The sequence below is a fragment of the Lepus europaeus genome, chromosome 14 (genome assembly GCF_033115175.1).
Source record: "Lepus europaeus isolate LE1 chromosome 14, mLepTim1.pri, whole genome shotgun sequence".
Lineage (NCBI taxonomy): Eukaryota > Metazoa > Chordata > Mammalia > Lagomorpha > Leporidae > Lepus > Lepus europaeus.
In genome coordinates, this window is record NC_084840.1 from 44,110,834 (window position 1) to 44,121,979 (window position 11,146).

An 11,146-nucleotide genomic window follows, 5' to 3' on the forward strand; every position below is an offset into this window, starting at 1 on the left:
TTCCGATTATGTACTAAGGTGATGCTAGTAGTTCTAGGTGTAGTCATCCTATTAAAGTAAGAGTCACCCTGTTAGAAAATAGGTAACTAGGTGGCTAAAACCAAACAGATGATTCAGGAGCTAAGCTATATTTTTATTTGTGCTTCATTTTGCTATTTAAAGTATGACACAGGGATCTGAAGTAAATTGTGTTAAATACATTTTTCTGTTTCACAGAAATAACTGTTAACACTAAATGTTAAGATACAAATTTTCGCCTTTCCCTGATTTTTCCATTTTATTGCTTTTTTTCTTTATATGTTTATATCCTTTAAGATTGTTACTTTTTTTTTTTTTTAATTTGAGAGAGAGATGTGGTGGTGGGGACCGGTTCACTTTGACAAAGGCCAGGGCTGTGCAGAGCTGGAACTGGGAAGTCAATCCAGATCCCCCACGAGTGACAGGAACTCAACTACTTGACCTGTCATCTGCTGCCTCCCAGGATCTGCATTAACAAGAAGCTGGAATCAGAAGCCAGAGCCAAGTATCAAACCCAGATACTCTGACACTGATATTGGCAGGCATCTTGTCTTAACTAAAAGCCCACCCCCACACATGTGCTTTCTTTTCCACTTTGCATAATTTTTCAAAAGGAATAAATCCACTGAAAATTGTTCGGCCTTCCCATTTTTTTTTTTTATTTGACAGATAAGAGACAATGAGAGAGAGAGACAAAGGTCTTCCTTCCGTTGGTTCACTCCCCAAATGGGCGCCGTGCCGATCTGATCCAAAGCCAGGTGCTTCTTCCTGGTCTCCCATGTGGGAGCAGGTGCCCAAGGACTTGGCCCATCCTCCACTGCCCTCCTGGGCCACAGCAGAGAGCTGGACTGGAAGAGGAGCAACCAGGACTAGAATCCGGTGGAGGATTAACCAAGTGAGCCATGGCGCCGCGCCGCAACCCCCCCCCCACCCCCGTCCTTCCCATTTTTAATATGCAAAGTTTTCTGCTATTTTGCTGGCATCAGTAATTTACAACAGTACGAGTTTGTTCTAAGGCTCATTTTCACCCATTTTTATCCTAGCTTAGCAGTGAGCATGAATAACAAATGTGTTTTGTGGAGTTGTTTAAAAGTCTGAGGAGGTACGCTGACCCCTGGAAACAAAAATACCATAGGTAAATAGTGTTTCTCTCAGTCAAATGACGTTTCCTGGACAAAAGGCAGACTGGCAAATTTAGAGTCAGTCAGTACTTAGAGAAAAGTTATTTTAAGTTCCCCCAAGATTAAAGTACATGATTATCTGCTCTGAAGCAGTGACAGAAAGAAAACATAAGGTCTCTGCCCACAGGATGTTTCCCAAGTGTGAGGTTCATTTAGGGGCATGGCTAGTAAACTAGAATGACAGTGTGTTAAATACCGTGAGAACAGACATGCAACCTTGAGATATACAGAGAAAAAAGTGCCTGACCAACCGCAGAGAAAGGGGATCCAAAAGGCTTCTTCAAATAAGAGCCCATTTAAAGATCTTACCTGATCCAAGAGACCCTCTAACCATTACTAATGGAATAAAGTTAGGAGGAACTTCCCAAAAGAAACCTATGAGGAAGAAAATAAGCTATCAGGCAGTTGTTTACTGTTGTCCTTTTAATTACTGGATTATCTGAATGAAAGCTAACCTGTTTGAGGTGTTTAACCCCATATGAAAGACTACAAACTACAACTAAATAATAAGTAATTCAATAGATTCTTATCTGGAAAGTAAATAGAATAAAGGAAGCCCAGGCCTGTATTTAAAAAAAATAAATAAAAGCAGTCACATTGGCCACTCTAAGGGGATGTTTGGTCATTCTTGCATTTCATACAGTGGTCTAACTTTTGGCTAAATTCAGACTTGATTATGAAATGACCTTTTTTGGTCTTAATCTATCACAGGCACAGGGGCCCTGTATGACTTGGGTGTCTTGCAAAACTGTGCTAAGTAGAATAACAGCAAGCCCCAGATGGAAGGGACAAGCCAGTTCCCAGCTGGCAGAAGCTGGTTTTCTCATCACTTGCATAATATGTGCTCTAGTAGATGATAAAAATTACCCAGATTGTGGAATAGTCTTATTTTTTTTAAAAATCTATAAAGTAAAAAATACTCCATTTACTTTTCAGTTTAAAATCAGGATAAAAATTGAATATAAAGAAAGCAGACTATACAATGAAGAGATCTAAACTTCCCTTCAAAGTGTTGATTTAGGGGCTGGCGCTGTGGTGTAGCAGGTAAAGACACCTCTTGCAGTGCCGGCTGCTCCACTTCCCATCCAGCTCTCTGCTATGGCCTGGGAAAGCAGAACAGCCCAAGTCTGTGGGCCCCCGCACATGCATGGGAGACCTGGAAGAAGCTCCTGGCTTTGGATCGGTGCAGCTCCAGCCAATTGGGGAGTGAACCAGCAGATGGAAAACCTCTCTCTGTGCCTCTCCTCTCTGTGTAACTCAAGTAAATAATTTTTTTTTTTAAGTTGATTTAGAAAATAGGCAGAGAAAGTCAAGCAAAACACTTAACACAGTTATTGGCAAATGAAAAAAGTTAAGACTTCCCGGGGCCTGAATTCTTAAAGAAATACAATTTCAGAACTTGGGAATAGAAAACAATTATTTTTATAAGCATTAAATATTGTTATTTCATTCCTTTATGAGATTCAATAATTTTAACATTAAAAACTATGTATATTCTTCACAGTTTAAAACACAAGAGCCCAAAAGAGAATGTTCCAGGCATCTATAGGCATCTCCTTTTCATTATACTGTTCTTAATCCAGGATGAAAAATTTCTCTTAAAAACACAGAATGTAACCCTATAGCACCCCCCACTGTGTTCTTCATCCCTGGTGAAACCACTGGCAGCCTTTCTGTTTCCTGAGCAACCATTCCATCATTCAGTTGGCCCAACACTGTGGGACAAAAAAAGATGACAGCAAATGCTTGACATTTTGATTTCGGAAGATCCTTCTATGTGTTTTTGCATTTTACAAACTTTGCAATAAAAAAACCAATACAATCCTTATTTGCCAGCCAAATCATGTCTTCCATTCTGGCGTTTTTAAAGGAATCAATGTCAGTGTCCTGCAATGGCACAACAGATGGATCAAATCGCTGCAGCTGTTTCAATTGTTCTAATGATAGGCCAGCTCCCACCATTCCTTCTCCTCCAATTAGGGGTTCCTGTTGGGAGAAAATTAATATGAATGAACATCCTATAATTAGTAGGCCTCATACAGTGTAAATTAAAAGATGAATTAAGTTATATCTACACATCTTCTGAAAAGAGAAGAATGAGTACATACGTTTTATTTTTGTGGAGTGTACCTGCTGTTTTCCAGGCAGTACGGGGGAAAGCAGTATTACATGTTCATCTGATGATTTAGTATACTCATTGGTCTACCTGCTTATCAAGTAACTATAACATTACAAAAGGACTGAACTTCCTAGTCAGAAGCATAGAGATGCAAACTGCAGCTGGGTCACATTTCAGTTGTATGACCTTAAGCTAGGAATTTTACCTAGACCCATTTCCTCATTAAATACTCAGTTCTGAGGCTTAATGAGAGCATTAGTATGGCTGGCATAAAGCGGGAACTCATGATATGGAACACTGTTACCAAGAAAGCAACAGATAACATTCAGCTTTTTTTCTAAAACTGCAAAAGATGTTTCTTAGACATCTAAGATGCCACTCTCTGATCAGTTTGTCGTTTGTTTATAGGAGTCAAAACATTAGAAAAAGGGGTACACAAATTAAAGCTACATCAGTTAATTTGAAGGATCATAGTATCATAAGAAATTGAATGATTTTTAGAATTTTGGATTTTTTTTTTTGACAGGCAGAGTGGATAGTGAGAGAGAGAGAAAGGTCTTCCTTTTTGCCGTTGGTTCACCCTCCAATGGCCGCTGTGGCCGGCTCATCTTGCTGATCTGAAGCCAGGAGCTTCTCCTGGTCTCTCATGCGGGTGCAGGGTCCAAGCACTTGGGCCATCCTCCACTGCCTTCCAGGGCCATAGCAGAGAGCTGGCCTGGAAGAGGGGCAACTGGGATAGAATCCGGCACCCCGACCGGGACTAGAACCCGGTGTGCCGGCGCCGCAAGGCGGAGGATTAGCCTGTTAAGCCACAGCGCCGGCCCAGAATTTTGGATCTTTTGCAGTAGTAGTTTCTAACTTCATATAGTTTATTATCCCATAGAGTGAAGGGTAATACACTCTTACTTCTTTTAGGTATATATTCACTTCCAAGTAAATTCTGAAGTCTTCCTTTTATTTGCAATATAATCAGCTTAATTTCTGAATCTAAAACCTACCTCTAGATTGTTTTTATTTATGTATGTATTCTGATTACCTCCTAGAATTATCTATGGGAAGGTACTAAAGTATCTGCTCAATGTATCTGAATGAACATGAAAATTACTGTAGATTTAAACTTAATTCCAAACATCATGGGCTAAAAAATTGGATTCTACAGTCTTAACAAAAATCAAAACCAAAAGTTAAACTAATACTGGGTAAAACAAAGTATAAGAAAGCTTTTTATATAATAAAATATAAATCAGTACTAATCCTGAATTACATTTTCCTTTCTTGGCTGGTCTCATGATATCTCACATATACTAAAGTTGGTTTGGACTCTACGTACTCAACCTTTTGCATATCACATAAATAAATAGGGCTTGGAAGGAAAAATTACTTGGAACAAAGTGCTGAGAGATATAAATAATAGCTACAAGTGGAATAAATATGCAACAAAAATATACCAAGCTCTGCGCCATTTCAATGTAATGGAAAGGAAGAGAGGAAAAACTGTCAGGACATGCAAAGCCACAATGAACAGCCTAAAATGGTTCTCATTAGGGAAATAGTCTTACTTACTACACTATTTGTTTCAGAAGTTTTACTTGACATTATTTCTTCATATGACACTTTGCGTATATCATCGTGCTTCATTTCTGTGAGTTACTGGATGATACACAGAAAAATGAAAATATTCTTACCTGGGGCTGAAGCTGAAGGCAAGGAAATGTGGCGAGGGCCCAGGCGACTTGCTCTTCATTTTCTGCCAGTGTCACCGTGCACGTGCTGTACACCAGCACACCCCCTGGCTTCAGCAGCTGAACTGCCTGAAGAAAACTACGATCAGACTATGCATACCACAAGATCCAATCAATAGCCAGAGGGATTTTATAGCACTGATACTTTTCAAGTATTCCAGATAAACCAATGTTCTTTATAATAAGGGTCCCTTCTCCAGTTCGAGCAATACTTGCATTCTAGACTAATTTGGAGCTGTCATACTTCGTATGGACCAAGAGAACCAAATGTACTCATTCCATGCCATTAGATAACATTTTTATGCTGAAAACACAAATTTACTTATAGGCCAGACTTCCTTTCTGAATTTCATACTCATATCAGTTGTTTTCTCAACATTTCCCAACAGAAGTCTTTCTTCCTTAAAGATGTCCAGGCCCAGACGTTTGATATTCTTTATGCCTCTCCTTCTCTCACCCTAATCATCCATCGGCAACCCCTACTAGTGGCTTTACCTTCAAAATATATCCAGAGTGGTCAGTGCTGTGGCGAAGCGGGTAAAGCCGGCCACCTTCAGTGCCAGCATCCCATATGGGTGCCAGTTCGAGTCCCAGCTGCTCCACTTCTGAATCAGCTCTCTGCTATGGCCTGAGAAAGCAGTGGAAGATGGCACAAATCCTTGGGCTGCTGTACCAAGGTGGGAATACCTGGAAGAAGCTCCAAGCTGTGGACTGGCAGAGCTTCAGCTGTTGCAGCCTGCTGGGAAGTGAACCAGCGGATGGAAGACCTCTCTCTCTGCCTTTCCTCCTCTCTCTCTGTAACTCTGATTTTCAAATAAATAAATCTTTTAAAAAAATATTCCCAGAATTTGGCCACTTCTCACTACTTCTACTGCTATAATTCTGGACCAATGCTTTTTATCTTTTGTTTGGATTATTCATTCCAATAGTCTCTTATTTCATCTACCTGCTTCGTTCCCTGCCCTCACAATCTACTCTCAATACAGCAGCCACAGCAGTCCTTTTAAACTTTCCACTTTTTTTTTTTTTTTAAAGCTTTTATTTAATAGGTACAGCTTTAGGAATATAGTGGTTCTTTCCCCCATATCTGCCCTCCCACCTCCTACTCCCTCTCCTATCCCATTCTTCATTAAGATTCATTTTAAGTTATATGCAGAAGGCCAACTCTATTCTAAGTGAAGATTTTAATAGTTTGCACCCACACAGACACACAAAGCGTAAAGTACTGTTTGAAGACAATAAACTTTCCACTTCTTGCATCACACCCTTCAACTGTCTTTCATTATCAGAGGCCTTTAAGAACCTAACTAGGGGCTGGCACTGTGGCACAGTGGGTTAACACCCTGGCCTGAAGTGCCAGCATCCCATGTGGGCGCCAGTTCGGGACCTGGCTACCCCACTTCCAATCCAGCTCTCTGCTGTGGCCCAGGAAAGCAGCAGAAGATGGCCCAAGTCCGTGGGCATCTGCACCCACATGGGAGACCTGGAAGAAGCTCCTGGCTCCAAATCAGCGCAGCTCCGGCCACTGCAGCTGACTGGGGAGTGAACCAACAGACGGAAGACCACCCCCCCTCCCTCCGTGTAACTCTTTCAAATTAAATAAATAAATAAATCTTTACCCAAAAGGGAAAAAAAACACCTAAATAAACAAGTCTTGTTGCATGTCTAACCTCCCCTCCCCGTACCTCTTATGCTTGCTCATTCTGCTTTACCAACACTGGCCACCTGCTGTTCCTGGAACATGTAAGGCACTAGCACTTTAAGATGCTTGCCAACAGCTTGGAAAGCTCTCCTAATCCTCTGCATTGCTTGCTCCTTCACAGTCTTCTTACCTTTATTTCTTGTCACCTTTTCTGCAACACTCTTCCTGACTACCCTATGTGGAACCCCAACAACTCCAATCCAGCACTCCTATCCCACCTGCCTTTTTCAGTTTGTTCTGTAAGTCAACAGCATCACTGTCTAGTATTACATAACTTCCTCATTTATTTCACCTCTCCAGTTAGAACAGAAGCCTCATGAATAAAAGCATGGATTGTCTGCTTTTCCACTACTGTGTGGTCAATGTCTAGTTTAGTCTCTTGCAAAGAGCATGTACTCAGTGAATTGAGGTATCTTCACAAAGTTCATGAAAAATGTCCACTAATGAAAAGCTAAACATGAATTTCAAAAAGTTTTGCATCAAAATAACCTTATAACTCCTTTTTTCCACAAACTTTGTGAAGTATACTTTGTATGAGTAGGAAACAAGGTGCTGTGCTAAAACAAATATGTTCCAAATATTTAAAGTTCATCTTTTTAAAGTCCCAGGTTTTATTTTTTAGTGAAAATCTTAAAAAAAAAAAAAGTATATACATACCTGTGCTTTCATCACTAGAGTATGCTGATCAAAACTTAAACCTTGTACCTATGTACCAACTATTTATTATGTTAAGCACTTTAGTAGATTTTTTTCCAGTAAACCACAGTTAAGGTTACAATATCCAATGCAGTATCTCTACTGGGTAGACTGATGACCCCCATTTCTCAGTGTACCTAAAGTCACTTATGTGTAGAGCCATGACTCAAATCAGGATGTGTTTGATTCTAAAGTCCATTTGTCCATTTCAAACCATGCCAAATGGCACACCTGCTATACTTTTAAATTCTCTCAAAGTTACTTGTTCCTTTTCATGATATGCACATACTCCTACTAGTCTTTTTTTCATTTCTATGGTTTGTGCTATGACCTAAAAAGAATAAAACAAGTCCCTAGAGCAGTATCTTAATTTTACTCTCAAGCCAAAGTATGTTTCAGCTATATGTAAAGCTTCATTTTTCCTGCTTGCTGTTTTAACTCCAAGGACATATTCTTTGAAGACAGTATAGAAAAAAACCTTAAATATTCTACAACCAGTGCTATGTTTGTGTATGAAAGGAGAAACCAGGAGAGATGAATAAAAATGACCTCAAAGAAAACTACAGAGAATAACTGTAGTATAGCCATTGTTGTTGTTCCCTGCTTATTTATAAACTGGAGAGCTGACAGGAAACAATGAATTCATCTTTCACAAAATGCTTTCTACACTCTGAAATTCACTGAGTTACTTTTGCTAGATTTAGATAAATCTTTAAATGTCCTATCTGGGCTTCTTTTGAATCGTACTAGAGACCACTTAAGTTTGCACGGTTTTTATGGTTCTTCTATATTGTACACTGGACACTGTCCTTTCCCATTTTTATAAATGTTTACCTCTATTGGACTCCTACTTATAATCTGTTAAGATGACCTAGGAACCCCACAAAAACAGAATAATATATTTTACACCCACTTATTTTCACTGATTAGTAACCATATATAGTTTTTGTTTTGTTTTTTTTTTTTAAGATAGAGCAGAATGTTTGAAACTCATTAAATGTCTCAGTGAATAAATTCTATTGCTTGGGTATATCAGAGGGTGAGAGTCAACATAAAGGAAATTTCCATAAGCATTAAAACTCGATCTTTTCCGTCTTTGTATGTATGTATGTGAATATACATAAAATTTACCATTTTAACCAATTTTTAAGTATACAGTTCAATGGCATTAACAGCATTTGTGCAACCATTACCATTATCCATTTCTGGAACATTTTCATCATCTCAAACTGAAATTCAGCACTCATTAAATAATAATGCATATACTCTGCCCTCAGGGGACCTCTATTCTACTTTGTTTCCATGAATTTTCCTATTCTAATTCTTATGTAAGTGTAATCATATTTTTCCTCCAATGTCTAGCTTATTTCATTTAGCATAATGTCTTCAAGTTTATCCATATTCTGTTATCAGAATTGTACTCCTTTTTAAGGCTATGTAATAGTCCATGTATGGACATACCATATTTTGTTTATACATTTATCAGTCAGTGGACATTTAAGTTTCCATCTTTTAACTGTTGTGAATAATGCTGCTACAAACATTACTCTGGTTTAAAGTAGAGAAGCTAAACTTTCTTTCCCAGCAAAGGATCATCACATACCACAGTAAAGAGTTTTCGCTGTAATGGTTGATATGATGTTACTTCCTTCAGTGTCCAAGTACAAGCCATGTTAGGTCTCTGTCCCATTCCACTACAGGGTGCATCAAGAAGAATGCGATCAAAAGATTCTGGTAAGAATGGAGGTTCCCCTATTAAGAGAATTAGAAACATATTTGCTGTCTGTCCTATTGATCTAGAAAAGAAGTAATAGTCCAGAATAGAATATTCTGAATATCCATAATAGAAAATAAAAGCAATTTCTGCCTTTAATCAAGTACCTAAATTAATTCTAGGTTATATTTAATATAGATCTGACTTTGTAGGAAAGTTTAAAATGTGGTTATTACAGTTAGAGTTTACTTTGCTGATATAGTACCCACCAAGGACAAATCAAATAAGACCTTGAACTAGCAACTTTAGAAGCCACAGTTCATCAGAGACAGAACTGGGCATTAATGCCAATCATTCTTCAAACTGGTATTTCTCTGGGTAATTCCTACTGAAGACCACTCCAGAAGAGAAAGCCTGGTCGATTGTAAACATACAAGTTCCAGTTCTGTAGTCTCCTGGTCTCTTTGGCCTCCAGTATGGCTATTATCTAGAATAAGCCATGATCCACCCCCGCCAGGATTCAGTCTTACACCAAGTGTCCCTTTGGATTCACTTTAATAATTTTCTTCATTCTACCTTCTGGTCTATTTGACATTACTGGATAAAGTCATGAAACCAAATGGTCTACAAATACATTTATGTTTGCTATTTACCTGTAAGCTAGATACTGCTGACTCCTTTTAGTTAAAGGCTTTCCTGCCAGATCCAGCACAATATTCCAAGCATCGCTGCTGCATCACCTTCTGCTTTTCTGACTGCAAAGCTGTTAGACCTAAGCTATTATCAGTTTAACTCATCTCCATGTATAATCATCTTTGCTTTCTTACCAACTGTCTTACAGGGATTCTTAAAAATATTTTCTTAGGTTTTTAATATTCACTGAAAAAAAATTCTATGAAGAAATATACCAGTTTACACTTTCATTAACATGAATATAATTATTTTCCAAAAATTCTCAAAGCTGATTTGTTTATTTTATTACCTATTGGAATTGTTTTTTAATTTTTTTTTTGACAGGTAGAGTTACAGACAGTGAGAGGGAGAGACAGAGAGAAAGGTCTGCTTTCCGTTGGTTCACCCCCCAAATGGCCGCTACGGCTGGGGCACTGCGCCGATCTGAAGCCAGGAGCCGGGCGCCTCCTCCTAGTCTCCCATGCGGGTGCAGAGCCCAAGCACTTGGGCCATCCTCCACTGCCTTCTCGGGCCACAGCAGAAAGCTGGAATGAAAGAGGAGCAACCAGGACTAGAACCCGGCACCCATATGGGATTCCAGCACCACAGGCGGAGGATTAGCCAAGTGAGCCATGGCGCCGGCCCTATTTGCATTGTTTTTAAGACACATTCTTCACTGTTGTCTTCTTCCTACAAACTAGAAGAGCTCTTTGACTATTAAGGATATTAATCATTTCTCTATTAAATATCTTATTTTTCACAATGTCATGTGACTTAGGTTTTTAAACATAATATTGAGCAAGTATATCTTCATTGTTGAGTTTTATCTATGCTTTCATATAATACTCCCCATCATGAAATCAGATGAATGTTCATCTTTATCTGCTTTCATGGATTTTCACTTTTAACTCTTCACACTATCCTCTTTAATCTAGCTTGTATTTACTTTTGTGTATAATCTTTTCTCCCTCTTCCAAAAAAAAAAAAAAACAAATCAACTCAAAACTACTAACACACCCCTTCCTCCAGGTTTATGTACTACTTTTATCTGCTACTCAGACCTATTTGAAGGGCTTCTGTTCTGCTCCAGCATATTCTAATTGTTGAGCTTTTTTTTTTTTTTCCTGAGCTCCAACTCTATGCCTTCTGCTTCCCACCATTCCTTGTTGAGATCCCCTGCTGGGAGACACCATCTTGCCGGGAAGAGTTAAGCAGAAAACCTCTGACCAAGCACTGCTGCAGATGGGCAGCCCTAACTACAGGAGAATTCCACAGATCTCACTGATCTTAAATAAAATCTAG

The 11,146-nt window shown here is 39.0% G+C and overlaps 1 protein-coding gene across 4 annotated transcripts in view; it reads right to left on the bottom strand.

The window, feature by feature from the left end:
• Nucleotides 1–285: 285 nt before the first annotated feature.
• NSUN6 (NOP2/Sun RNA methyltransferase 6) overlaps nucleotides 286–11,146 on the bottom strand; it is a 77,184-nt gene continuing 66,323 nt past the window's right edge. For all 4 annotated transcript variants that reach the window (XM_062210535.1, XM_062210536.1, XM_062210534.1 and 1 more), the window contains 3 exons: nucleotides 9,062–9,210; nucleotides 5,004–5,129; nucleotides 286–3,185 (listed from right to left, as the gene is read on the bottom strand). In XM_062210535.1, coding sequence (XP_062066519.1) covers nucleotides 2,973–3,185; nucleotides 5,004–5,129; nucleotides 9,062–9,210 — 488 coding nt within the window. In that variant the 3' untranslated portion in view covers nucleotides 286–2,972. The remainder of the gene's footprint in view (nucleotides 3,186–5,003; nucleotides 5,130–9,061; nucleotides 9,211–11,146) is intronic.